General features: G+C 61.3%; 4 protein-coding genes across 5 annotated transcripts; 3 read left to right on the top strand and 1 right to left on the bottom strand.

Moving 5' to 3' along the window:
• Nucleotides 1-143: 143 nt before the first annotated feature.
• PLA2G10 (phospholipase A2 group X) lies at nucleotides 144-4,335 on the top strand. Its single transcript, XM_032230318.1, has 4 exons — nucleotides 144-547; nucleotides 1,715-1,874; nucleotides 2,927-3,033; nucleotides 3,187-4,335. The coding sequence occupies exons 1-4, from the start codon at nucleotides 493-495 to the stop codon at nucleotides 3,333-3,335; spliced, it is 471 nt and encodes a 156-aa protein (XP_032086209.1). The 5' UTR covers nucleotides 144-492; the 3' UTR covers nucleotides 3,336-4,335.
• Nucleotides 4,131-8,604, bottom strand: BFAR (bifunctional apoptosis regulator). Of its 2 annotated transcripts, XM_032230315.1 has the most exons (9): nucleotides 8,512-8,604; nucleotides 7,900-8,008; nucleotides 7,197-7,498; nucleotides 6,558-6,759; nucleotides 5,928-6,097; nucleotides 5,536-5,680; nucleotides 5,170-5,343; nucleotides 4,826-5,028; nucleotides 4,131-4,685 (listed from the first exon to the last, which is right to left on the bottom strand). In XM_032230315.1, the coding sequence occupies exons 3-9, from the start codon at nucleotides 7,442-7,444 to the stop codon at nucleotides 4,493-4,495; spliced, it is 1,335 nt and encodes a 444-aa protein (XP_032086206.1). In that variant the 5' UTR covers nucleotides 7,445-7,498; nucleotides 7,900-8,008; nucleotides 8,512-8,604; the 3' UTR covers nucleotides 4,131-4,492. The 2 variants fall into 2 exon arrangements, with proteins under 2 accessions (XP_032086206.1, XP_032086207.1); XM_032230316.1 differs by lacking the exon at nucleotides 8,512-8,604 and having other exon boundaries at nucleotides 7,918-8,495.
• A 43-nt stretch (nucleotides 8,605-8,647) lies between these two features.
• On the top strand, nucleotides 8,648-13,810 carry PTX4 (pentraxin 4). The gene is made up of 3 exons (XM_032230314.1): nucleotides 8,648-9,391; nucleotides 11,275-12,019; nucleotides 12,555-13,810. Exons 1-3 carry the CDS (start codon nucleotides 9,236-9,238, stop codon nucleotides 13,196-13,198), a joined length of 1,545 nt encoding a protein of 514 aa, XP_032086205.1. The 5' UTR covers nucleotides 8,648-9,235; the 3' UTR covers nucleotides 13,199-13,810.
• Nucleotides 13,811-13,889: 79 nt separating this feature from the next.
• Nucleotides 13,890-22,972, top strand: CLCN7 (chloride voltage-gated channel 7). Its single transcript, XM_032230313.1, has 25 exons — nucleotides 13,890-14,179; nucleotides 15,191-15,262; nucleotides 15,352-15,423; nucleotides 15,547-15,612; nucleotides 16,096-16,228; nucleotides 16,440-16,549; nucleotides 16,627-16,707; nucleotides 16,950-17,012; nucleotides 17,295-17,378; nucleotides 17,537-17,630; nucleotides 17,785-17,849; nucleotides 17,944-18,060; nucleotides 18,343-18,397; nucleotides 18,712-18,772; nucleotides 18,860-18,998; nucleotides 19,271-19,364; nucleotides 19,576-19,745; nucleotides 19,916-19,967; nucleotides 20,255-20,382; nucleotides 20,708-20,793; nucleotides 20,970-21,102; nucleotides 21,462-21,521; nucleotides 21,752-21,928; nucleotides 22,047-22,127; nucleotides 22,254-22,972. The coding sequence occupies exons 1-25, from the start codon at nucleotides 13,967-13,969 to the stop codon at nucleotides 22,338-22,340; spliced, it is 2,493 nt and encodes an 830-aa protein (XP_032086204.1). The 5' UTR covers nucleotides 13,890-13,966; the 3' UTR covers nucleotides 22,341-22,972.
• The last annotated feature ends 2,380 nt before the right edge of the window (nucleotides 22,973-25,352 follow it).

The raw sequence follows: 25,352 nt of genomic DNA, 5'->3' as shown, positions 1-25,352 counted from the left end.
GGGGGGGGGGGGCTGGCAGCCTGGTTCCTGGGCCGGTTGTCCTTGAGCTCGATCCCGCCTCCCTCCGAACACGAGCTGAGCCCCCCAAGCCAGGGAGGCCACCTTGGCGCTGGCGAAGCGCAGCCTTGCGGAGGGAAAGAGCGAGGAGGGCGTCGGCGGAGACCTTCAGGTGGGGCTGGGGGCTCCGCCGCCCCGCAGAAGCGCCCACTGCTCGCCCCTCGCGCGCGCACGGCGCCGCCGACCGGAAAGAGGCAGCGCGGAGGCGGCCGCCCACCACCCCTTGCCGAGGCCGGGAGAGCCCCCTGAGGCGCTGCGCCCGGGCTGCGTGGCGCGTGCGGGGTGGGCGCGGCCGGGCGCGTGGGCGGAGAACGGGATGGAGACCGGGCAGAGGCGGCGACGGCGGCAGAAGGGCAGCGCCGGACGGGACGGGGAGAAGCAGAGGCTCCCGAGGCGGCGCCTGGACGGGACGGACGTCTCCCCGGATCACAGCTGATGGCCCCGCCGCTGGTGCTGCCGCTGCTGCTGCTGCTGCTGCTGGTGCAGACCGGTGAGGTGGCGGCGAGCGCGCTTTCCCCGCGGGGTCCCCCCCACCCCGCCCCACTGCCGGCGGCCCTAGTGAGGGACCTTGGCCTTGGGGGAACTCCCCCGTTGGCTGGATCCCGAGGGCGGGTTAATTCGGTAACCAGGTAAAGGGGAGGATTGGTGGCCTCCGAGTTAGCCTTGACTCCTGGCCCCTGCAGCTTCCTTGGCCAGGCGGTTTGGAGGGGTCTGCCATTGCCTCCTTCCTAGGGCCCGGAGGGAGGGACTGGCCCAAAGTCATGGAGCTGGTGAATTCTGCCGGTGTCTAGACTAGAACCCGCGTCTCCTGGTTTCTGGTTCCCCATGGAGAAGATCTGGGGGAAGCTGGGTTGCCTCTCCCTGCACTGATCCCACTGGAGCAGCAGAGAGTCCTCCTCCTCCACCTAATTGGGGTGGGGGGAGATTTCCAGGCCCAGCATAAGAGGGGAGCTGTCCAAATGGAGGTCCCAGAGAAAGGGACCCTGCAGCTTTTTTGGGGGGGGGTGCCTTGTATCCTCCCTGTGATGGGTGGGTCTCATTTGAGGCGTTGGGGTTCCTGTGGGGTCACTTGTGAGGTAGACCAGCTAGGAAACAGGACCAGACCACCCATTTCTCCTCTACTGTAAAGCTACAATGACGGAATCTTTCTTGCCAGCAGCCCTGACCACCCCCACCCCCTTTGCCAAGGAGGCAGCTGCCCTTTTTATGCTGCTTTACCTGACGCCCCAAAGCAAAGGGGGAGGTGGGGGGAGGCTGTTACAGCTTCCAAATGCCCAGCAAGGTGACTGGTGGCAGAGGGCGCCTGTTAGTGCCCCAGGGAAGCTGAGTGTGTGTGTGTGGGGGGGGGGGAGATGTCCCACGCTCCTGCTTGAACCCTGGCAGCCCACCTTGAAAACAGCCCTGGATGTCTCCTGGGACCCCTCCTGCCGCTACTAGAGGTTAGGCTCCTGTGGGGGGGGGGGGGCTCTCCTCCTGTATATCTTCTCTCCCCTCCCCTCCAAGTGTGTTGCTGGGGAGGGGCACTAGACAGCTTTATTGGACTCTCTCTCTCTCTCTCTCAGACGCACCCAGGAGCAGAGTCAGCTGGGAATGGCATCCCTCCTTGCCTCCAGAGCTGCCCTCCTGATGCCATGCTTTCCTTCCTCCCCCACTACAGGACACCCTGTGGCCAAGGCCCCTTCCCGGCCCCGCAGAGGAATCCTCCAGCTGGCCGGGATGGTCCAGTGCACCACAGGCCGAACTCCCCTGGCCTATATCCGTTATGGGTGTTACTGTGGCTGGGGAGGCCACGGCTGGCCCAAGGACCAGGTCGACTGGTAAGTGCCCTGTTGGTTGGCCTCTTGACCCGTGGCTGGCGAGGGCTCTGCTGCCTTGGAACCCCGGGGCAGAGGAAGTGGAAGCTCCTTCTTGGGGAGCAGAGTTAAAAAGCAAAACTTGCTCGTAAGGTATGGTGGATCTGCACAATAAGTGTGCACAGCTGGAGGGATTCTGGGAAGCGGCTGAGCTCACGCCTGCATCTGAAAGTGCCAACGTGGAAGGCCCTGGGGATGCCAAGCCACCCTCCTCTCACCACATCCTGCCATCGCTATAAACTAAACTCAAAATAGAAGCTTCCCCAAAGGACAATATTTAGCTCGACTGTATTTTAAGCATTTGGAAACTTTACACATTCTGCGGCTTCCGCTAGTTTGGCAGAATGAGACCTTTGATTCAGTCACGAAGGTCAAGTGCAGCCAGAAGTGACGGACCCATCTGGGCCAGGAAACACGTTTTCTTTGGTTAATGTTTTGCCCCACATCCTGGCTGATGTGGGCCAGCTGCCCAGCTTCATTTTTAACAACATGGCTACAGGCAAGCTGGCACCGGCTTCGCCCCAAATTAAGCTGCTGCAGCATCACCACCTCATGTAACTGGGGGGGCTCAGACGGCCTCCGGGCACTCCCCCTGGCTGGCTGCCCTAATGGGCACCTGGGATTTGCCCTTGAACGGGATGCCTCCAAGTCCAGCTGAGCTGTAAATTATTCAGGATTATTTGGGGTGAAGCGACAGGGTTGGGGAATTGGGGAAAGAGCCCCCCTCCTCCCCCATGGGCTTTCTGCACAGAAGCCATTTCAGGTGAGAGGAGGTGACACGAGGAAGGAGGCCTGGAGCTCCAACTGTCCAAAAGGACAGTAAATCATTCCCCCCAAAATGTCTTTGCCACCCACAAGCTCTCTACATGAGAGACATAAAAGGACCCACCCACCTGAGTAACCATCCTTACCTATTGCAGTGAACCCAGCCTCCCCTCCTGGCCAGCAGGCTGAGGGGGGCAGGGACAGGTGAGGGGGCTCACCTGGGCTCAGTGGGTCTCCTCTGGTTCTGCCAGGTGCTGCTTTAAGCATGACTGTTGCTATGGAAAGGCGGAGGAGGAGAACTGTGCCCCCAAGATGCGGAGGTACCCCTGGGAGTGCAGGGACAGCAAGGCCAAGTGCGGTGAGTTCCCCCAGGAAAAAGAGGCCTCGGGATGTCCCAACAGGAGGACGGGCCAGAACCTCCCCCCTTCCAGGCCCCCCAGGGCTAACCTGCCTGGAAAGCTGTCCTTCAAAGCTCCGGGTGGCGGCTTCAGTCTCTCTTTTCCTTTTGCAGATGACATTGAAGACAAGTGCCAAAAGATGGCTTGTGAGTGTGACCGCAGCGCAGCCAAGTGCCTGGCAAAAGCCCCCTACAACGTGACCTACTTGTTCTGGCCAGAGGCCCAGTGTGGAGAGAGGAGCCCCGCGTGCCCAGACGACTGACCTGGCCCTCGCACGGCTTCCCTGCCTGCCCACCTTCCAATCCAGGCCCTGAGCTGCTATTTCCCCTCGGACGTCCCGGCCTCGTCTTGCTGCAGGGACTCCGCACCAGGAGGGTCTGCGGGAAGCTCTGGGGTCTCGTTTGCAGGATGATACCCAGCTCACTTTGGGATGCAAAGCTTTGCACTAACAAGTCCTGGCATGTGGGAATGAGGCTGGGCAAAGAGAGGCAGCCTGGGGAGGCCAGAAAAAAGGCCACCTAGCCCTCAGGGGGGAAAGTGGGAGCAGCAAGAGGGCTAGAAGATCCCCTTCCTAGTTTGGGGCTTGTAAAGGGATGGGAGAGGACTTTGAGAACTTGTGTCAGAGCGGAAACACAACCAGGTGGGCTGTTTCTACTTCATTGCAAAGCTGCATTAACAGAATCTTCCAAATCTGAAACTCCAAATCTCTCCCTGTCTCCTTTACAGTCCACGAAACTCGAGGGTGGGGGGCCCTTCTTACCCCCCATTCCCACATTCCATTACTGTCCAGAAAGCAAGAGCTCCCAGGGTGGCAAGGGGGGGATAGGAGGTACTTGGTTTAATGAATATTGCAAAGTTAAGTCATCACAGCCTGGACCTTGATGGGCACCAGGCAGCCGTAAGACCTGCCATGGTTCAGCCCAGCCTACCTCACAATCTAAAGAAGAAAGGGAAGGAGGAACACTGGGTGAAAAAATAACTATCACTATTTTTAGAAAACATTATTTAATTTGTAAAAATGTTCTATGCAAATTTAAAGATCATATTGATACAAATGCAGAGTCCAATTTCATTTATAGGGACATCACATTTAACAGAAAGATTCACCAGAGATTTAACACAAAGCAACACGGAGAAAATTTAGACACACAGAGAAACCAATTGGCCTACTTACACGCAAGGGGTCCTTTTCCAAAGAGTTCGCAACAACCTCAGTCGTCGCAAAGGGAGATTTTGGATGATGCAAAGTTTACATCGTCTTTGACCCAAGGAAAAAGTGCCTTTTGCCCCTGGAAAGAGCTGGAAAACTAGACTGCTCAGATATCCAGGGAGGAAGGATCAGCTGGATTTGGAAGAGCAGGAAGACGGGGCTGCCCCCTCAGCATCCAGGCCCTGGAAGGGGGGGGGGGGCGCTCCGCATCACAGGACTTGGGTTTCCAGGCGACGGACTTCCTTCACCACAAGGTCAATGTTGATGATTGGGTTGAAGTACAAAGCCCAGTAAAAGAGGCAATTGCAGGCAAACTGGGGAATGACTGGCCAGAAAATGGCCATCAGGAATCCCTGGGTTGACATTTTCCAGAAGTGGCTCCACATCCGGTAGGGAATTCTCCTGAAAGGGGAGGAGGGGAAGGGAGAGAACAGGGTGAATATCTGGCCTTGGGATTCTCCCAAAGGAGATCCTGGGTCTTTCGCAGGCCCTCTTGCCGTGCAGGCCTCCCCCCTTGGCCAGGAGGGGGACGAGGGGCTCACTTCAGCTCCCGTCTCGACCAGAGCCGCCAGAAGGAGAACAGCTCCAGCACGGACAGCAGCATGGCGTTCACGATGATGAAGCGGGAGGTCCAGTAATGGGTCTCCAGCCAGTCCCAGGCAAACTCGGCCAGCAGCTGATAGGGCAGGAAAGCAAACTTCATCAGGAACTCCCGCCACTGCTTCCACACGGGGTCCTTGTGGTCCTGCAGAGACAGAAGAGGAGCGCCAGCTGCCTCGCCAGCCTCTTGGCAGGGCATCAGCAGGGCCGGAGAAACCGCTGGAGGCGCAGGCAGGGGGGCCGCCCGCGTCGGAGGAGGCCTAAGTGCCCGGGACTCCAGGCTTACGTGCAGTTTTGCAATCACGTCTTCTAGCTCCTGGGCCTCCGAGACGGGGCAGACGGTGTGGATGAAGGGCAGGAAGGTGTTGCTGTAATCCGACAGGTACAGGTACAGCATGGTGAGCCGAGGGGAGCTCTTCAAGGCGTAGAGCAGGAACAGCGACCTCCCGGGCTGCACCGCCTGCAAGGCAAGGGGGCTTTGTGCAGGAAAGGCTTCGCTCCGCTGGCCTCTCCCAGGCACGGTGCCGCTTGTGAGGCCCGGGCGTAAGGTGTGGGGAAAGACCCCCGTCTGAGTCCCATTAGCCCGGAGGGTGAAGAGGCCGGGGCTGCTGGGTCCTCTGGACCGTCTGGGGCCCCTGCAGCACACACTCACTTTGTACTCCCAGAGGTTTTGGGGCGGCTTCACCCCCAGCATCTTCACCCGCTCGAGTTCCATCGCGATGGCTTTTCTGTGGCTGCTGTTCTCCACCTGGTAAGGAGCCTGCCTGAGCTCCTCATCGGTCAGCGTCAGAAGCAGCCTGCAAGAAAAGCCCACCGGCTCCAGCAGGTCAAAGCCCCAAAGTCTCCGTCAGGAAACTCTCTTAAGGAGCCACGTTTTCAGCCAGAGCAAAGCAAAACCGCCTGCCCTAAAAGGAGGAGGCCGCAGTCAGGCCCCCAAGCGGGCCAGGAACATTCATCCCCCGTCTGCATGGGGTCAGGGAATGACAGCCAAGGGTTTTTGTTCAAATCCTCCCCCCCTCCCTCCACCCAAACATTCGGACTCACCTTCCATTCACCCTCTCCTGCAGGAACCTCTCCCTGTAGAGGGACGTCCAGGGCCCCAGCTGCCCAAGCCAGTGGACCACCTCCTCTGCGGTCCATTTGGCCACCGGCTTGTGGACCAACAGGCCGTCCTCTGACTCCCGGCTGCTCCAGTGGTAGCCCAGCAAGACCACCTAAGAGACCAATCGAGAGCACCTGAGGCTGGGCTGGGGGGGGGGGGGGGCTGGGTGTGCTCAAAGCAACCACAATAGGCGTCCTGTTCAGAGGCTGCTCCAGACCAGCCATCCCTGCCTGGTGCCATTGGCCCCGTTGTTTTCAATAAGCCCCAGGTGGGCAGTTCTCTGGGATCAGGTGCACGAGAGGCCAGCCAGCCAGAGCCCCCGTCCTTCAGCTTCGCTCCCCGAGCGCCAAAGAGAAAGCTCAGGGCTGGCCCAGCTCTTAGAAACTGGGCAGGCAGCCAAGCCCCCTCCCTCCTTTCCATGCAGGCAGCAAGGAAAGCCCACCGGAAGCTCAGCCTCCCCTGCAGAACCTGCTCAGCTCCAGGGCTCAATCGGTGCCCTGCAGAGCCTCCTCCCTTCCCCCCCCCCCCCCAGTGTGACAGTGCTTGTGAAAAATGCTCTCGGGGAGCCGTACCGCCACGCAGGTCAACGCGGTCAGGACACCGGAGAAAAAGCCGCCTCCAGGTGGGTTCACCCTCCTGGCACTGGGAGCCGCCGTGGGCTGGTCGCTTCCGTACTTCTGAAAAGCGGCCAGGCTTTGCGTTGCCTCGTGGTTTTGCAGGATGTCGTCTTTGCGCTGCTCGATGGCGGTTGGGAAGAGCTTTTCAACAGCATTCCTGGGAGGGGAAAAACTGCTTGAGCCGACTTTGGTGGCCGTGCGGCCTCTGAAGATTCGCCAGCTTCGCCCAAGCCCTCCAGCAGGAATCCCTTGCTCGTCCTCCCAGCAATCCTCGCTTGGCTCTGCCTGCCTTGCAGAGGGTTGGGGAAAGAGGAGCGTCTGCCCTGGGAGGGAGCAATGCGGCCTCAGGCTGGCTTCTTACCAAAGCCGCACCCTGCTAAGAGGAGCAACCGGGCCAAAGGACGGTGTTCGGTCCCTCCCTCCTGACGTGAGGCACCGAGGCTCCTGGCCAGAGCAGAGAAAGAGGCCCATCTTCAAGCCTCAGGCCTGCTCGCCCCCCTCCCCCCCGTCAGCCTCTGGGTGCCCTGGGACCAGCGCTTGGGTGGGTCTCGGCCCGGCAACTGGGCAGGGCGAAGCTGGCAGGGTAGCGGTCACCTGAGGAGGATGTTGATCTTTGGGAACCCTTCCCATTTCTCCCGGCACTCTGGACATTCGTTCTTCTTGGAAGACGCCCACCACAATGCCAGGCAGTGCCGACAGAAACTGTGTCCGCAGGTCAAGGTGGTGGGGTTGATGAGGATGTCGTAGCAGCAGTGGCAGGAGAACTCGCTGACCGAGATCCGCCGGCTGATCCCTGGGCCGTCCAGCCTCTCCGCTGGCGAAGGAAGACTCTCCTCCTCCATGTCCCTTCCGGTGGCTGGCAGAGGTGGCCTCACATTCCCCAGCCCCGAGGGCAACTGGAAGAGGGCAAAAGAGGCCCTTCAGTTCCTACCCTACTGGGGCCATCCTGAGGGCTGCAGAAGATCCTAGCGGCTCCTGAAATGCTTTCTGGATGTAACGGATTAAGTTAATAATTTGTGGCAATTTAGATTCATTTTACATGTTGACTATTTCCAGTTTTGCCTTCCTTCTGGGTAGAAATGGGAAAACATGAACCATGCAACATAAGCATTACAAGGCTTGAACAATGTGTCCCCCTAGAACTGTGTCTTGATTTAAAGCAATAGGACAAAAAGCCCAGAGACCCTGGGCCTGGAAAGGAAAAGTGGGGTTGCTTGCGTAATAAATCCCCAGGGCTGAAAATCAATCAACGGGTGGCTTTTTTCTTACTGCGGTGCAAACGGCCGATGTGCCTTACCTGGCGTCAAGAACACACCTGGCACCTTTGTTGCTACTTCGGTGCAAACCGGCCTGGGAAAGCAGCTCCTCTCTGCCTGCACTCTCGGCCGTTGATCCCCAGCGAAGCTCTTGGGGGCAGAGAAGGGAAAGCGGCCTTTGGCTCCTTTTCCTACCTTGCTCCAGACCGCCTGGGCCTCTCCGAGCTCCCTTCTTCCCCCCCTCCCGGGCCCGCCTGGGACCGGAGGGAACATTCGGGTGGCGAGTCCTGCAGCCTTCGGGGAAGGGAGGCTCAAAGGGCGGCCCTTGTTTGGTGCGGAGGCAGGGAAGGAATCCCGCTGCGTTCATGCGGGAACGTTGCGCCTCCCCTCCTCCCGCACACAACCCCGGAGGGCTCGCCGGGCTCTTCGCTCAGTCGCGGGCAGGTCGAGCCTCCCGCTTCAGAGGCAGTCTACCTCCCCCCGCCCCCCTCCCGCCCGGCCACTCAGACCCTCCGTCCCCCGCTCAGCCTCGGGGCGGCTGCGCCACCGGGCAGGGAGGGGAGGCCCGTCCGCACCGCAGGACCCTCCTGGGAGGCGCCCCGGGGCGAGGGGGTCCAGGGGGGCGGGAGCCTCCGGAGGCAGGGGCAGTCTACCTGGGGATGCGGGAGGGAGGCCCGCAGCGACGCGAAGCCGCGAGGCAGGGCGAACTGGCGTGGAGAATCCCGCAACGGCCGCCTCCCAACCGCGGCCGGGGGGGGGGGCGACGGGGGTCCCGGAGCGCCGCTCACTCACCGGGGGGGGGGGGCGCGGAGCCCCTCTGACAGCCACTTCCGCCCGCGCATGCGTGCCGCCCGCGCCGTCTCACGCCTGGAAGGACAATGCGCCTGCGCGAGGGAGCGCTCTGCCAAACGCCGACCCGCCACAGCGCCCCCTGTCGATCGTTCCTGGGCAGCGGGGCTCGGGAGGGGTGGCGAGCTGCTAACAGCCCTGCGAGGTGGTCCAGGCTCAGAAGGCTTCCAGGCTTCCCCACAGAGGGGAGTTTTTCCGCCTCTTTCCCGGGCCGGGTCTCTCTGCGGACGACTGTCTCCTGCCACCCCGGGGATCCTTCTTCGGGGGTCCTGGGTTGGGGTGTCCCCGCCGCCCCGTCCGAAGTGGCTCGTTCGGCCTGTCCTGCCCGCCCACAACAGCTCTCGGCGGGACGCAGCACCGCGTGGCCTCCCGTCCTGTTCCTGGGCTGGGATCGCGCTCCTTCTGCCCCTCCCGCGGCGGAGCTAAACTGGGCTCCGGGGTCCCGGCGGGTCTGGTCTATTCCGGGCACAGCCAGGCGGTCCAGCCAGCCAGCCAGCCAGGCAGGCAGCGCAGGCTCGTCTCTCTAGGATGCGCGGCGGCTTCGGGATGCGGGCGGCGGCGGGGGTCGTGTCAGTAGCCCTGGTCCTGGCGGCCGCCTGTCTGCGGGGCGCCCTGCTGCAGTCCGCGGGGGCGGCCGGACAAAGGCGTCCCTTCTTCGAGCGGCTCCGGCGCCTGGAAGCCCAGGTGAGCCGCTCCGCTCCCTCCTTCCCGTCCCTGTCCGGAGTTGGCAGGGGCGGCGGGCAAGGGGATCCCCTTTCCTGGGGAAGGTCCACGGGAAGCCCCCGAGTTTATTCCTCTCCTGGCCCCCGAAATGCAGACGGGCCGGGCAGCCTCCCCCTTCCCCCCGGGGGAGGACTGCTCGGCGGGTCTCCCCGTCCTTCTCTTTAGGGAGACTTTCCGCTTTGCTTTGATCTCCTGAGACAAGACAGCGACTCCCCCGGGAGGTCCCTGCTCTCTCTCGGGCGGAGCTCCTGCTTGGGTGTTGAGAGTCGCCGTTTTGGAGTAGATCACCTGCAGAAATCGGGAGCAGGAAAGGCGGAGAGTTTATTATGTGGTTCTTGTTCTGCTATCCAAGCTCTCCTTTTTTCAACCTGCAGCAAATTAGCGATCCAAGCCCATGGAGTCCCTTCTGTTCTTCAGCCCCAACATCCGCCGGGGGACGGGGTTGATTCCAGCCAGATTCAACTGGGTACAGAAGGAGGGGGGTCCCCAGAGGGGAAAGAGCAGCCGCATATAAAGAATAAATAAATAAAGTGATGGAACAGATTCAGGGAAAATAAAGGAGGAGACGCAGCTCAGAAAAGATTCTGATTTTACAGGTCCCAACAGGCAACAATGAGGGGGGGGACAGGTTGCCAACCCTCCCCCTTGGGCTCCTTGGCCTCTGCTGCCTGGGAGAGGGTGAGGGCTGGAGGGATGCTCAAAAGCCCATTCCCCCTGGTGGCTCCCTCCCTCCCTCCCTCGGACACCCACCCAGCTCTTCAGGTCAGGTTTCCCTGCAAAAGTTAATGGCAACAGCTGGTGTTGTAATATTTAAGCCTTTCAAGTTTTGCCAGAGGCCGTTTTAGGCTAAGATTAGCCACAGAGAGTGGCCCAGCAAAATATATTTCTACGTTTCTGGATGGATTTAAATATAAAGTTATTTTGTGAAAGTCTTTCCTGAGTCTGGGCCTCTAGAGTCCTGTACTGCAACTCCCATCAAGCACAGCCAGAGAGTCCACTCCCCATGTGAGCTAGGCGTCCACATTTAGAAGAGCTGGACAAAGGAGAGTAGCAAATGAATTAATATAGATTGCCACAAATAGCCTGACCATTTCAGAAGACAAGAAAACAATCTCAGGACATCTCAAAGCTGTAAACAATGAATTACTTGCCACCCGAAATAGCAAAATAAGCACATTGGTTGTTAAGAGTTGCACTTGTCAACCATTTTCAGTTAGTGCTATAAATAATTGTACTTGTTATTGTAAAAATATCATTTCCTAAATATAGTTGAGATTACTCAATAGCTCCAAGGAAGCTGATGGAAAAATATAATGCTGTATTTTGGTCCAAAGATTTGGCTGCTGTCCTTATGCAGTGAAATGTCTAAATGCTTTATAAAAACTTTCTATAAAAGCTCAACACCATCGACGCGTATTGTGAGGGAAGCACACACGCGTGCACACACACACACATTGCTTTGTTCCAGTTTTGGGACCCTCACTTGGTCCTTTCGCTTTGCTCTCAGGGGGCATCTTGAGCAGGGCTTGAAGCCCTAGTCCCACCTCTGGGCGCATCCAGAAGGGCATATTTCCAGTGCTGTGGGTGCCCTGGAGTGAGGCTGCAAAGCCGGGCAGGGAAAGGTGCCTTCAGTCCTGGGGTCTTGCCCCCTTCGTCTCTGGTGGGCGTTTGCTGCAGGGATGCCAGGGACACCGATTGAAGGGCCTCCAGGGGCTCCTGGTGCTTCATAACCCACCGTGCCCGTGCGTTTCCCAGGGGAGGGTCCCCCTTGCCTTGCCCCCACCCCTTTCCTGATGCTGCTCTGCCCTCAGCCTTGAGGGGCTGACCGGACTCCTGTTTCCCAGTTCCGACAGTTTCAGGCGGTCACTCTGACGCACTTCCAGGAGACGGGGGAGAACTACAACCTTTCTCTCAACCTCAACACCAAGGTGGACCAACTGCTGCAGAAGCAGGAGAGGCTGCAGCTGGTGGCCAACGGGTCCCGGGCTTCCACCCAGGAGGAGCTACACCGCTTGCAGACTTGGGTGAAGAAGCTGGAGAGGAAGGGCGAGAAGCAAGCACTGAGGATCCGAGCTCTGGAAGAGGCCTGGAAGGAGCAGGAGCAGCAGAAGCAGCAGGAGAGCCGCCTGTCCAACCTTACCCAGGAGCTCGAGAGCCACAGGGAGGACTTCAGGGACGTGGCCGCCCGCCAGCAGAGCCTGCAAAAGACCCTGCAGAGCCTGCAGGATCTTCTCCACCGCCAGGGAAGCAAGCTGGGCAGCATCAAGCGGAAGCTGAAGAGCCTTAAGCAGAAGGAGGCACTGCCCAGTCCTTGGACCGCAGCCCATCCCTTTGGGTCAGAGGAAGCCTCGCAGGCGGCTGGAGGGCAGAGCCCCACCTTGAAGAAGCTGCGTGCCAAGCATCGCCAGCTGGGGGGCCGCCTGGAGGCCCCGGCCGAGAGGGGCCCCCTTCTGGGCCAGGTGGCTTCCCACCTGCAGGTGGATCCGGGCCCGGCCTCTTCCCCTCAGACCCCCACAGAAGAGCCCCCTGGCCCGGCCAAAGTCCCTGTGGGGGAGAAGCCTCCGGGAGGGACCCGGAAGCCAGGAACAAGTACGTATATAGAGGGAGGGTGTGCTGATGCATGAATGCTGCGAGGCTCCTCTGATACAGCGGCCGTTCTCGGCCTTAAAATGGGCTGGAGGCTCGAGGCAAGTTGGTTCTGCAGGTGGGCTTGGCTTTCCCTCTGGAGAGACGTTTGTATGGACTGCAGGAGCTGCTGTTGCCACCGCCGCTTGCTTCTGCCTGTCTTGACCTTGGAGCTGCTCTGGCACTTTGCTTGTTGTCTTTTATCTGCTGTACTGATTTTAAATACTGGCCGGCCGCCGAGTGACCTGCACGCTTTAGACTAGAAATCCTCAATGTAACTTTCACCACCTGGATGTAAAATTCCAAACTGGAGCCCCAGGCTGTGGTGGGCCAGAGCTGCAACCAGCTGTGTGCATGAAATCCCCTCAATGCTTTTGGTTTGGGCTGCTTCCCAGACTCACCCAGTTATTTCCAGGCTCCATAGCTCAGGCACCAGCCTGCGCATAGGAGCCCCTGGGTCATTCCTGGCAGCCGCTCCACCGCTCTCTCTCCCCTGCAGGGTGCAACGTGGGCGCCATGCTGGTCTTCCCCAATGCCTCCACCCAGAACTTCGCAGCCTTCCAGCCCAGCCTGCAGACCAGCTTGCTGGAGCTGAGCCTCTGCAGCTGGGTGAGGACCAGCGCCCGCTACCTGGGCACCATCCTGTCTTACGCCACAGAGGAGAACGACAACAAGCTGGTGCTCCATGGCAGGGATGCTGCCCCCCGGAACGCCATCCATTTCGTGATTGGAGACCCCGCTTTCCGGGAGCTGCCGGTGGGGGCCGTCTTGGATGGCAGGTGGCACCACGCCTGCGTCATCTGGTCCTCCCTCCAGGGGCGTTACTGGTTCTACCTGGACCGAAGGCTGGCCTCCCTGGGCACCAACTTCCGGAAGGGCTACGAGATTCCACCCCATGGGTCGCTCCTCCTTGGCCAGGATCAGGACGTGCTTGGCGGAGGGTTTGAGTCCTCCGAGTCATTCGTGGGGCTCCTGGCAGGCTTTGCCATGTGGGACCGAGCGCTGCTGCCTGGGGAGGTCTCCAGCATCGCCCTTGGAGAAGGCCTTCCCCGCGGAACAGTGCTCACCTTGGCCAACGTCTCCATGCTCAGCGGTTCTGTACGGAAGGTGGATTGCACCTGCCTCGAGCACTGCCTACATTAATTTGCTTCCTTCTTACATTTCTGAAGCCGATGCTGGCTCCCTGCCTTGCTTAGCTTGTGTAACGCATATTGGAGTTTCATTTCGTGGTTTTGACTTGAAGCAATAAATATTTATTCAAGACCTCGGACCTTCCTCTCTTTCTATCAGATAAGTAAAAAATGTTCATTGTGATGGAGTTTAAAATCTTGAATTTCTCTCCTTGTTTAAAATGAAAAAAGCCAGATTGAACGCTGGAGACCAGGCATCGCCCGCCAGCAGCCTTGGCTCCGTCTGAGGGGCGCCGCAGCTGGGGAGCCCGCAGGAGGAGGGCCGGCCCTGAAAGCGCTGCTCCTCCAGGTGGCTGCTGGGCGCCCTTTGGGTCCCTCCAGAACGTCCCTTCCCCGCAACGCCCCACCTCGTCCCCCGTCAAAAGCCACCACCGCGGAAGGGGCATCTCCCCGTCCGTCGAGGGCGGCACCGGGCGGCCGAGCCGAGGGAACGCGGGCGCCTCCTCCCCTCCCCTCCCCTCCCTGGCAAAGGCTGCGGCGGGGAGTCCGCGAGAGCCCAGCCGGGGCCCCAGCCTGCGAAAGCCCGGCCCTCCGCGGTCGAGAGCAGGCACCGCCGGACCCTGAGTCAGCCCCCCGGCCCCCGGTACAGCTCTTCCCCGCAGGGACGGCGCCCCCCCCCCCAGCTGCCAGCCTGGCCGGGAAGCGGCTGCGGGTCGCTCGGCGGCCCCGAGGAACGAGCGTCCCGACGGGCTGGCAGGGCGCCGGGACTGCATTCCCCGTGATGCTCCGGGGCGGGCGAGGCGGCGGGTCACGTGCCTCGCCAGCTGCGGAAGGTCACATGACCGCCTCGCTCGCTCGCTCGGGCTCCATCCAGTCGGGCGGCGGCGGAGCGGCGATGGCGAACGTGGCGACGCGGGTGTCGTGGTCTGGCCGGGAGGGAGAGGCCGAGGGTCGGGGCGAGACCACGCCGCTGCTGAACGGCACGGGCGGGCAGGTGAGACTGGCGGAGCCCCCGTGGCCGGGAGAAGTCTACCGCTGGGCGGGGAGAAGCCCGATGCGCGGACGGTTGGGCGATCGGAGGCTTTCGGAAGACTCCTGAGCAAGTGCAGAAGGCCTTCCCCGCCCCTACGGGAAAAAGCGCACGCTGGGCTTCCGAGCAACCTTGGCCAGGGCTCCCTGGGGCTCAGCCGGGACTAGTCCCTTGCCCACAGCTACAGCCGGCCTCCAAGCTCTGGCATCCAAAGCGGGTGGCCGGGCGCTCTTGGGCCTCTTGTTCTGAGCTCTGGGCTCCAGGAGGGGGAAAGCGCCGGAGTGAGAAAGAGGCGCTGAACAGGTTCTGGGGGCGACGGCCGGGGACAGCCTGCAAAGGTCCTCTTGTGATGCCCGTTGGTGATCCAGTGGGGCTGCAGGAATCCCTCCCCCGCCTGTTGCCTGGGCCCAATCGGACGGTGCTTGTGGGCATCGTTCCCGGGGAGCCTTTGTGCCACTCTCTTCAATGAGGGGTTTGTTTCTGGAGGGACCCGAAGTGGCAGGCCACTTGTCGGAAACTGCCCACAGATTGCCCCAAAGTTGATGGGCAAAGGGCTGTCTCTGCCACCCACCACTTGGGGCCCCTCCTCCTCATCCAAGAGAGTGGCACAAAGGCTCCCCGGGAAAGGCCGGGATCCCGAGGCCCCCGAGCGCTGCCTGATTGGCCCAGGCAAGAGGCCTGTGGTGACTTTGGGAATCCGTGTCCCGCGTGACTTTTCTGCTCTTCCTTCTTCTTGCGCACCCCTCCCCAGTGCAGCAGAAGGAGGCTTTTCATTCCCTGCTGCAGCGTCACACGCTCAGAGCTGAAAGGGGAAACTTAACAATTGTTCATGCAGCCACATGCTGTTGATGAAACAGCCCCGCTGCGTGTAGAGCTGTTGGGCTTCCCAGGGATGAAGCGTCTTTGCCCGGGATCCTTCCAGCCCCAGGAGGAGCTGGGCAGCTCAAGCAAGACAGATGTTTTTTGCTTCTGCAGCTGAGCCCTTCTCCGTCGTCCTCGCGAGTTGGGCGCCTGAGCACCGTGGATCTTGGGGACCAGGAGAGCAGGGTGAGCGAGCCTCCTGGCGGGAGGTGCGGGGGGGGGCAGCAGAATGGGGCTGAATCCTGGGCTCTTGGTTGAATCCTGGTCCCTTGCAGGAAACGGAGGCCCCTCGGTCCCTCCCCAGCGAGATTCCACACAGCAACAAGCTTCTCTCCCTCAAGTACGAAGTGAGTGCCTCCCTGGGAGGGCCAGGTGCGGGGCTGGGGCCGCAGTGGGAAGGGAGCCCTTCCTCCAGTGAGGCAAAGCTGGGTTTCCCCTGAAGGCTTTCCCCGCCTTTTGGCCCCCTGCAGAGCTTGGACTATGACAACTGTGAGAACCAGCTCTTCTTGGAGGAGGAGAAGAGAATAAACCACACGGTGAGTCTGCCTCTCCTGGTGCCCCTGGGCCTCTCCCCTCTGGGGTGAACCCTCCGCGCACCCGAAGAGCCTCAAGGGGAAAGCAGGGGCCCTTTCCCTGCTGCAGCCACAGCTCTGGGCCCCTCCCTCCCTCCCTCCGGGGGTGGAGCGATTCTCCCTGGCTTCCTAATGTTCCTGGAAGCCTGGAAAGGGGCTTCTGGCAGCCAAGTGTAGCTTTGAATGCTGGGTCCCCAGTTCTCATCCGTGCTGCCAGGAATGAGGGCGGCTGCAGAGGGCTGGGCCAAGCCTTGAAAGGGGGTGGGGAGCCCACCGGCATAGAACAAGGAGGGAGACCTTGCTTTGCCCACATTAAGGGCTTGCAGGAAAGGGTCAGAGTCGGAACCTTGCTTTGCCCTCTGGGCCACCACCAGCAAAGATCAAAGCCTGCTTGAGGAAGGGGGGTGGGCGGGTGGGTGGGCTCTGATCTCCTCCCCCGTCATACAGGCATTCCGAACGGTGGAAATTCAGCGCTGGTTCATCTGTGCCATGATCGGCATCCTGACCGGCCTGGTCGCCTGCTTCATTGACATCGTGGTCGAGACCTTAGCAGGGCTGAAGTACAAGCTGGTGAAGGGCAGTATCCTTCAGGGGCACATTTGGGGGGGGGCAGGGAGGGGGGTCTAGCCTCGTCACCCAAGGGATGCTGTGGGGGAGATCAGCTCTGCCCGGCACTGGCATCCTCCCCCCAGGTCTGTAAACGTGGGGGCCCAACTGAAAACCGACTCGTCCCCACGGGAGGAGCCTAATCGGCATCCGGGAGGTTTTCCTTTCAGCTTCTTTCTGCCCAGATATTGACAGATTCACAGAGACGGGGCGCCTCTCCTTCTCTCTGCTCCTCTGGGCCACGGTGAACGCAGGCTTTGTGATGGCCGGATCCATCCTTGTCGCCTTTCTGGAGGTGAGCGGGGGCTCGGCTTGCGCACGCCCTCTGCGCTGGGAATGGGGCCGCCGTGACCGAGTGCTTTGCCTCCGCAGCCCGTGGCCGCCGGCAGCGGAATCCCTCAGATCAAGTGCTACCTGAACGGAGTCAAGATCCCCCACGTGGTTCGGCTGAAGGTCAGCAGCGTGGGGTTGTGTTGCGTTGTGGTTCTTCGCAAGGGCGCACACCCGCCGACTCTGAGGAGGAAGGGTTGCCGTGTGGTGTTCCTTCCGGCTTGGGGGCTTCAGCAGCCAAGCAGCAGCGGGTCAGGGGGGAGCCTCCCTTTTGGGATGCAGAAATGCTCCTGGCAAGGGTCTGGGGTCTTTGGGGTCTTTGGGGCCAGGGAGATTATTGTGGCCTCTGTGTGCTCTCCTTGCAGACCCTGATGGTGAAAGTCTGTGGCGTGATCTTCTCCGTGGTTGGAGGCCTGGCAGTGGGGAAGGTAGAGGAGGAGGAGGAGGGGAGGAGCTGCCCATCTGATTTGGCACCAGGGGTTTCTGGGAAACAGTGTTCCGGCTGCTCCCCTCCCCAACAACTCAGCTGTGGCCCTGGATGGACTGATGCCTGCCTTCGCGCCAGGCAGCCCCATGAGGGAAGGGGGAGCTGGCTAAGCGGAGCATGACGGATGCCAGGCTGCTGGTTTGGGTGGAGCAGCAAGTGAGGACGGGCATTGCCAACTGGAGAGACCCTTCCCCTCTTTGACCCCTCTGTGCTTTCCTTCCAGGAAGGGCCAATGATCCACTCGGGGGCCGTCATCGCAGCTGGGATTTCTCAAGGGCGCTCCACTTCCTTGAAGAGGGACTTCAGGGTCAGTAGCCCCCCCAGCCCCACCCGAGATCTGGGTGGGACCTGGGCTGAAGAAGCCAGCCTTCGGGGGACGGGGTGTGTGTGCCTGGGAGCTTCATCGGCAGGAGGGGCCCGGTGTGTCCGGCCTGCACGCAAACCCCTCCTTTTGTCGGCCTGCAGATCTTTGAGTATTTCCGGAGAGATACGGAGAAGCGGGATTTTGTCTCGGCTGGAGCCGCTGCCGGCGTCTCGGCTGCCTTTGGGGCCCCTGTTGGTAAAGGCCCTTCCTCCTCCCTCCCTGGGCCTCTCTTGGGCACGGATGGGGTCCCTCTGCGGATGCCTAGCAAGTGCAGAGCTGGGCAGGGTTGGGGCCACAGGGGCCCCACCCTGGGTGCCTGCTCACCCGTGCCCCCTCCCCTCCTCCGCAGGCGGGGTCCTCTTCAGCTTGGAAGAAGGCGCTTCCTTTTGGAACCAATTCCTGACCTGGCGGATTGTGAGTGCAGGGGAGGGGAAGGGGCTGCAGCCGGTGGTCCATCCCCCGCAGGAGCCTCTCTGCTGCCCATCTCCTCTCCTCTCTCCCCCCGCAGTTCTTTGCCTCCATGATCTCCACCTTCACCCTCAACTCCATCCTCAGCGTCTACAAGGGAAACCCCCTGGACCTCTCCAGCCCCGGCCTCATCAACTTTGGCAGATTCGATTCCGAGGTGGGGCCCCCACCCAGCTGGAGCTGCCGGGTCTCCCTTTGTCTTGGGGAAGGAGGTGCCTGGGCAGTGCCGGGGGGTTGTGGGTTGGTGGGGTGTGTTTGCAAAATGGAGCGACTGGTGGATCCCTTGAGCCCCATTGGGGAAGGCCAGGGAGTTGCTGCTACCCCTCAGGTGGGCGGAGGGTCCTATACCGAGGGGGAAGGGCAATGCCAGGCGGCTGCTGGGTTCTTGGCCACAGACTCAGTATTCCTGGCACTCACAGCTCTCCTGTCCCTGTTTCAGAAAATGGGGTACACGTTCCAAGAAATCCCCATCTTCATCTTCATTGGTGTGTTGGGTAAGAAGCCCTTTTGGCCCAGAACGGGCTCGGCTTGGGGAGGAGGCCCCACGGGCGACGGGGCTGCCCCTCCCTGGACAACCTGTGGAGTCCCCTGTGGGACCGTTTGTTGGTGCTGCTCTCCCCCCTCCGGCCCCCCCTGTCCGGCTGCTGGTCAGCAAGCCGTCCTCCCCGAGTCTGCGCTGCTGAGTCCCACGGATGCAGCGATGTGGGTTCAGCTGGGGTGGGGGGACCCCGGGGGGACCCAGATTCTGCAGAGCGCCTGGGCCCTTGCGGCGCCCCTTTCCGGACCGGCCTCTTGTCTCCCGCTGCAGGGGGAATCCTTGGCGCCATGTTCAATGCTCTGAACTACTGGCTGACGATGTTCCGGATCAGGTGAGAAGCTGGTGAGGCTCAGCCCGCGAGTCTGGCCTCTCCCTGCCAGCCCCCAGCTGACCTGCGCTTTGCCCCCCGGTTGCCCAGGTACATCCACCGCCCCTGCCTGCAGGTGATCGAGGCCGTGCTGGTGGGGGCCGTGACGGCCGCGATTGCCTTTGTCCTCATCTACAGTTCCACTGACTGCCAGCCTCTCCAGGACAACAGCATGGCCTACCCACTGCAGGTAGGGGACCACGGGGTGTGTGTGTTTGAGCCGGAAGCAGCTGTTGAGCCCCGGTGCGGAAGGGCCCAGGCTTGGGGTCAGCTGGTGGGCAAACAGCAAGCAGGGTGGGAGTTTTAAAGGGGAGGGGAGGGGAGGGGGGAGGTGTGGCCGGACTGCCCAGGGGCTCCGTGCTTCCTCTTGGGGTCTGAGGCTGCACCGGAACAGGATGCTCCTGCGTTTCCCCGTTGACAGTGACGAGCGCCTCCTCTAGCTGCCCGTTTCCTTCTCCCCAGCTCTTCTGCCCTGATGGGCAGTACAACTCCATGGCGGCTGCCTTCTTCAACACCCCCGAGAAGAGCGTGGTCCGCCTCTTCCACGACCCTCCAGGTCAGCTGCCTCTGCGGCCACAGACGGGGCTTCTCTGGGGCACAGAGACTGTCCTTGTGCTGCGCAAACCTTTATCAGCCACGGGGGCTGCTTGGCGTGGCCTCCTCAGCTTTCTGCAATTGAGCAGCCCCCGGGGTTGTGCCGGGGCTGAGCTCACCCCCCCCTGCTCCTCTTGGTCTGAAGGGTCTTCTGTTTCTCCCCCCCCCCCCAGGCACCTATGACCCCATGACCTTGGGCCTGTTCACCCTGGTCTACTTCTTCCTGGCCTGCTGGACCTACGGGCTGACGGTGTCCGCGGGCGTCTTCATCCCTTCCCTGCTGATCGGGGCTGCCTGGGGCCGCCTCTTTGGCATTTCCTTGTCCTACATCCCCAACGGTTTGGTAAGTCAGACGCCGGAGAATGCTGGGCCTGGGGCTTCATGACGGGGGCCGGCCGGAGCCCAGGATGTGGCTCTGGGCTGCTCTGAGCTGGTCCCCTCCCCCGCACTACGGGAGCTCGTGGGGGAAGGGGGAGCCGTCTGCCCCACTGCCTGCTTCTCTCTGGCTTCCAGATCAGGCCCGACCCAGGGAAGTATGCGCTGATGGGGGCTGCAGCACAGCTGGGTGAGTGTGGGGCGGGGGCGGGGGCTGGCTGTGCTTCAGCAGAGTCCAGTTCCCAGGTCCATGTGTGTGTGCAAGAAGGGGGGGGGGGGGAAGCTTGGTCCCTTTGGGAGGAGCAGAGCCAGGCCGGGGGGGCTTCTCAGTCTGGGTGGGAAAATGGCTCTGGGCCAGGCGGTGCCTTCCTGGCTGTTTGGGCTGCTGGGGGCCATAATGAGCCTGGCGCCTGAGGAGGGAGCGGGGCCTCTTCCTGGGGGAGGCAGGAGAAGTGCCAGCAGGGGCTCTTCTTCCAGGGGGCATCGTGAGGATGACGCTGAGCTTGACCGTCATCATGATGGAGGCCACAGGCAACGTCACCTACGGGTTCCCCATCATGCTGGTCCTGATGACGGCCAAGATCGTGGGGGACTTCTTTGCGGAGGTGAGAGGCTGCCCCCCCCCCCACTGAAGGGCTCCGGCGGGAGGTGGAGAGAGCCAGGAACAGTTCATCCCGGGGAATGCCCATGGCGGCTGGGAGAGAGCCACCCTCAAGGCCACCTTGGCATGACTCAGGCCTCTGTGACTCAGTTTCCCCTCCCGACTGCCGGGCCAGACTTTCCAGCGTCCGTCTGGCAGGACTGGCGTTGCTCCTTCCGCAAAAAGAATCTGCCAGGAACAGCGGGGGGCTCCCTCTGTTTGGAGACCCCAACCCATCCCCCCTTTGTGGCCTCAGGGTCCCTTCTGCCCATTTTCATCCCCTATTCCAGGGCTTGTATGATATGCACATCCAGCTCCAGAGCGTCCCCTTCCTGCACTGGGAGGCCCCCGTCACTTCTCATTCGTTCACTGCCACGTAAGTTGAGCAGCCGACTGGGCTCCCCCCAGGTCTGGCTGGAGTAGGGGAGGGGCGCTGGAAGAGGCCAATGGGGGGGGAGGGAGGGCCGAGGGCCTCTCGGTTCCGGGCTGGAGCCTTGCCCTCTTGCACCCCAACGGCTCCCCTTGGGCTGAGTCTGGGCTCCCCCCCTCCAGCCAGGTGATGAGCACCCCGGTCACCTGCCTGCGGCAGAGCGAGAAAGTGGGGACCGTCGTGGATATCCTCAGCGACGCGGCTTCCAATCACAACGGCTTCCCCGTGGTGGAGAGCAGCCCTGGCAGCAACCAGGTGGGCGAGTGGCCGGCATGGGCTGGCACCCCAGTTGGGGAGAGGGTTGGGGGCCTTCTCTGAAACCCCAGCGAGACGCTGCAGCTGTGACAGGGCTTGCTGCTGGCAGGGCAGTTGAAGTCTCTCTTCCTCCCTGATGTGGGGCCTCTGAAGGGCCTCCTCAGGCATTTTAACCCAAAGCAGCCCTTGGCCCAAAAGAGCGGGGGGGGGGGCAGGAGCAGCCCAGCCCTCCGTGCCACATGGCGTCCAGCGTCTCCTGAGGGCCAGGATGAGCCTCTCCTCTCTCTGGACCTCCCCGTTGCTGCGGTGGGAAGAGCTCCAAATTCTGCAGTGATCCAGGAAATCCTCTCTCGTTGCAGACAATGGGCTTGCGGGGGCTGATCCTGCGCTCCCAGCTGATTGTGCTCCTGAAGCACAAGGTAGGGGGGGTGCTGGGTTGGGGGAGCAGGGGGGGGGTCTGGCCGATGGGTGCAGCCTGTGGGGCTTGGGAGGTGCGGATGCTGGGGCAAGGAGGGGCTGCCCGACCAGCAGCCACCTGAGCCAGGCCTTTCGGGGAAGCCCCGGGCCCTCATGGGGAGGGCAGCTGGTCCACTCCCCGTGGCCTGGGCCAAGTGGGAGGCCCCCCAGGATGTTTCCCGTGTCCTTGCAGGTCTTTGTGGAGCGGGCCAGCCTGTCTCTGCGGCAGCGGCACCTGAAGCTGAAGGACTTCCGGGACGCCTACCCCCGCTTCCCCCCCATCCAGTCCATCCACGTCTCCCAGGACGAGCGCGAGTGCATGATGGACCTGACCGAGTTCATGAACCCCTCGCCCTACGCGGTGCCACAGGTGAGGGGCCCGGAGCGCCAGGCACGGCCGCAGGAGGGGAGGGCGTGGGGGGACCCCGGCTGCCAGCCCCCTCCGTGTCTGGCTTCCCTCCACCTGAGCAGCCCCGGTTGCCTTGCAGGCGGCCTCCCTTACGAGGGTCTTCAAGCTCTTCCGAGCCCTGGGCTTGCGCCACCTGGTGGTGGTGGACAACCAGAACCAGGTAGGGCTCCTGCTTTGGTTCTTCCGGGGGTGGGAAGGGGGGGGGCTCTCTTGCAGGGAGCGGCTCCTCCGGCTGATGGGGGGGGGGGGCTGCTTGCCCAGCCTGAGCGCCCCGCTTGCCTTGCAGGTGGTGGGGCTGGTCACTCGGAAGGACTTGGCCCGCTATCGGCTGGGGAAGAAGGGCATCGAGGAGATTCCCACGGCCAAGACGTGACTTTGCTGGGCTGCTCAGGACGTGCGTGGGGCGCTGGAGCCCTCCGGCACACAGGAGGCACCCCCGGCTGCACCCGCCTCTCCATGGCCCTTTCCACTGCCTTGCCTGGGATGGGGGCAGTGGGCTCCTCGGGGAGAGCTGGGGGCCCCAGAGAGAGGCAACGGCAGGCAGATCTGCTGCCACCCGGGCTTGGCGTGGCTTTCCTGTGTCTTTCACGCATCCACCGGCTCTTGGCACGCTTTCCTCGACCCATCACTCACCGACTGTGCCTTCCAAGCCCCCCCAAGGGCAAGAACTGTCCCCAGCAGGCCCAGAGCCTGCCTGCTTCGGCTCCCTCTCCCGCAGCAAGCAAGGGGCCTGGGGAGGGGGGGCTTTTCTCTCTGTGGTTGAAAGGGACCAAGCGAGGCCCGTCTTCTGCCTCGCCCAAGACGTCAGGAGAGCCTTTGGTTGGAGGAAGGGGGGGGGGGGTTCGTCTGTTGAGCCGACCAGCAGCCCTTTTCCCGAGACTTTGATTTTATCCTTTTTTCTGCCCTCGAGGCCTCAAAGCTTTGCTGTCTTCTACAGCATGCGCACGCACTGTACCTCGGAAGTCCTTTTTTGTGCTGAAATAAAAATGAATTTGGTTTTTCTCCCTTCTGCTCTTGGTTCCTCTTATTGCCCTGGCTGAGCCACCCGTGGAGCGGAGAGGGTTGGGGCAGGAGGGAAAGGGAGCCTGGTGAGGGGAGGATGGAGGCGGGAGGGTGTGTGAGGCTCCCTCTGTTCCCTCCGGCCAAGCAGCAGGTTGCCAGCACAAAAGCCAGGCCCCTTAGCAACCGCACCCACAGGGCACCTATTGTGACCCATCAGGCAGCAGCATTGGCCCACAGGGGAAGGGATGGAGAGGGGACACAGCTGGCTGGAGGGGCCATGAGGTCTGGCTATGCAGCCTTGGTGTTCGGTTCCTTAGTGCTGCAGGAGGACCTCAGCGGGCCCCCCCCTCTCTGGAGCCGCACTAGGGAAGCAGACGGAAGAGATGGCCCCGCCGGCTTCTGCCCGGAGGGAAGCCTGCTGTCCCAGTTCCGGCACATGTTGTGTTCGCAAGGCTTCTGCTGGATCTCGGAGACCACCTGGGGGCTCCCCCTGGCCGGGGCAGTCCTGGTGCTGCTCTGGCTGGGCTTTGAAATCTGGACCTCCTCCTGCCTGGCCATGTGGCAAGCCCAGCTGCGGCAGCCCCGTGCAACGGAGAGCCCTGCAGCGCAGCCCAGCCCTCCTCCCCTGGTAAAGAGATGGCTTTGCGTATCGCATTCTCTGACGCAGCCCCGGGGCAGTTTGCACCCACACACACCCACGCCAGCCCAGGGCTGAGCAAAAGCAGCTTCCCTCCAAGACTTTTCTGCGTGAGCTTCGCCCAGCCTGAACCCGGCACTGAAGGCCGCCCTGCAGTGGCAGAGGGAGAGCCTCCGTTTGCAAAGGGCCACAAGAACTAAAGGGAAAGCAGGGAGATCAGCCACTGCAACTACAAACGCTCACTTGCGTGGGTGAGCTTTGGGGGGGGGCACGAGGGCTCAGCGGAGAGTGTGGGACCAGCCTTGCAGGGTGAAAGCAGACCCCCACCATATCCAGCTTCCTGGCTGCAATTACCGGCAAAAAGCCAACGGGGTAGACTGCCTCTGAACATGGAGGGGCCACCTTTCAGTGGTACAGAATGCCCTTCAAATATTGGGTGGTATTAAAACAGGTAATGCTGAGCCACGTTGTCCTTAATTTTCTGTGGATCTACTGTATCCGAGACTGGCTGTATTTCAGGGAGAGGTTTATCCAGGGGCCGGACGCTGGGCCTAGATGCGCCCCAGTTGACCCAAAGCATCCTGGTTTTTCTGAAATGATGACCTGTACCATACAAGGACAAGTCAGCATGGTTAACAAATAAAACTACAACATTTGATAAGAAATCCAAGCCACAGAAACCATCTCCATTCAGAAGGCCTCTTACATAGGCAGGGGCATCAGAAGGCAACATCGACCCTCCCCACCCCTTTGCCCAGAGGAGGCCACGCAAGTCAAGATGGCCCCAGAGAGGCAATTGTAGGGGGACCTCCAGAGCGTAGGCGCCAACTCAGCCAAGCCCTCCCCAGAGCCACCAGAGGGCACCCGGTGGGCAGCAGGAGCAACCTGGGCATCCGGTGCCATGCTAAAGGCAGCTGGACAGAAGCCCAGGAGCCTCAGAGGGCTCTCCCCCCTCACGCTGAAGCAGGAGAGATGCCAATGGCTGCGATCTCCCTTTGGGAAGCCAGAATGCACTTTCAGCAGGAGAAAATGGGAAAGCCAGTAACGTTTTTCCCCCATTGCAGCCTGAAGCAGAGTCCGAAGACGAGAAAGACCTTCCAGCCACACAAGCAAAAGGTAGGTTTATTCCAGCTTCCTCTTTCCCTGCATGAGAGTTGGGCCCCAGGGGCATGACCTCCAGGTTCCCCAGGGAGGGTGGCTGTTTGTGCTGTGAGAGCTGGTGGCACACAGGACTTGCCCCCTCCACTCCCCATATGGGGCTCCCCTCAGAACCTGCCCTGGTCTCCCCCAGCTTCAGCAGCGCTCCCCATTTTGCTGACCTAGGAGGCCTTTTGCCAGATCTCCAATTCCTGCAGTTGCCCAACTCAGGTTTAAGACTTTCCAAAGCCAGCATCGATTCTCCTCTTTCTTCCATCGTTCAAAGAGGATCGGCTGGCAGGTTTTTCTTTTCAATGACAAGATAGCCAAGGCAGCTTGATGGATGTTTTAAAAATACTTTCCATGTGGATTAAAAATAAATTCCAAATATATCCTTTTTTTCGGTTACAGACTCTGGCTGCATTTGCAGGAGGCAACGAACACCTGATTTTGAAAGGTAGGTGAAATCTGTCTTTGTAGGAGGTTCTCTGCAAGGGCACTTTCTGCCCTCTCACTCACGGCAGAGAAACTCCATTGTGGGGGCTGCTCAGAGCTGGCTGGGCCTGGGCTCCCAGCGTTGCTGGGGAAGGCTGAGTGGGGCTGGCCAGG

Source organism: Thamnophis elegans, chromosome 14, assembly GCF_009769535.1.
Source record: "Thamnophis elegans isolate rThaEle1 chromosome 14, rThaEle1.pri, whole genome shotgun sequence".
In the NCBI taxonomy this organism is placed as follows: Eukaryota; Metazoa; Chordata; class Lepidosauria; order Squamata; family Colubridae; genus Thamnophis; species Thamnophis elegans.
Note: the sequence above shows the minus strand (reverse complement) of the source record. Positions and strands in the feature narration are given on the sequence as shown.

Excerpts from the sequence above, each read along its gene's own strand:
- PLA2G10 (XM_032230318.1), top strand. The coding sequence starts at position 493 with ATGGCCCCGCCGCTGGTGCTGCCGCTGCTGCTGCTGCTGCTGCTGGTG. Across the intron at positions 548-1,714 it reads GCTGCTGCTGGTGCAGACCG|GACACCCTGTGGCCAAGGCC; the intron begins GTGAGGTGGCGG and ends CCCCCACTACAG. Across the intron at positions 3,034-3,186 it reads GGACAGCAAGGCCAAGTGCG|ATGACATTGAAGACAAGTGC; the intron begins GTGAGTTCCCCC and ends TTCCTTTTGCAG.
- BFAR (XM_032230315.1), bottom strand. The coding sequence starts at position 7,444 with ATGGAGGAGGAGAGTCTTCCTTCGCCAGCGGAGAGGCTGGACGGCCCA. Across the intron at positions 6,098-6,557 it reads CCGCGTTGACCTGCGTGGCG|GTGGTCTTGCTGGGCTACCA; the intron begins GTACGGCTCCCC and ends TTGGTCTCTTAG. Across the intron at positions 4,686-4,825 it reads TGGTCGAGACGGGAGCTGAA|GAGAATTCCCTACCGGATGT; the intron begins GTGAGCCCCTCG and ends CTCCCCTTTCAG.
- PTX4 (XM_032230314.1), top strand. The coding sequence starts at position 9,236 with ATGCGCGGCGGCTTCGGGATGCGGGCGGCGGCGGGGGTCGTGTCAGTA. Across the intron at positions 9,392-11,274 it reads TCCGGCGCCTGGAAGCCCAG|TTCCGACAGTTTCAGGCGGT; the intron begins GTGAGCCGCTCC and ends CCTGTTTCCCAG. Across the intron at positions 12,020-12,554 it reads GACCCGGAAGCCAGGAACAA|GGTGCAACGTGGGCGCCATG; the intron begins GTACGTATATAG and ends TCTCCCCTGCAG.
- CLCN7 (XM_032230313.1), top strand. The coding sequence starts at position 13,967 with ATGCTCCGGGGCGGGCGAGGCGGCGGGTCACGTGCCTCGCCAGCTGCG. Across the intron at positions 15,263-15,351 it reads TTGGGGACCAGGAGAGCAGG|GAAACGGAGGCCCCTCGGTC; the intron begins GTGAGCGAGCCT and ends GGTCCCTTGCAG. Across the intron at positions 16,550-16,626 it reads TCCTTGTCGCCTTTCTGGAG|CCCGTGGCCGCCGGCAGCGG; the intron begins GTGAGCGGGGGC and ends TTGCCTCCGCAG.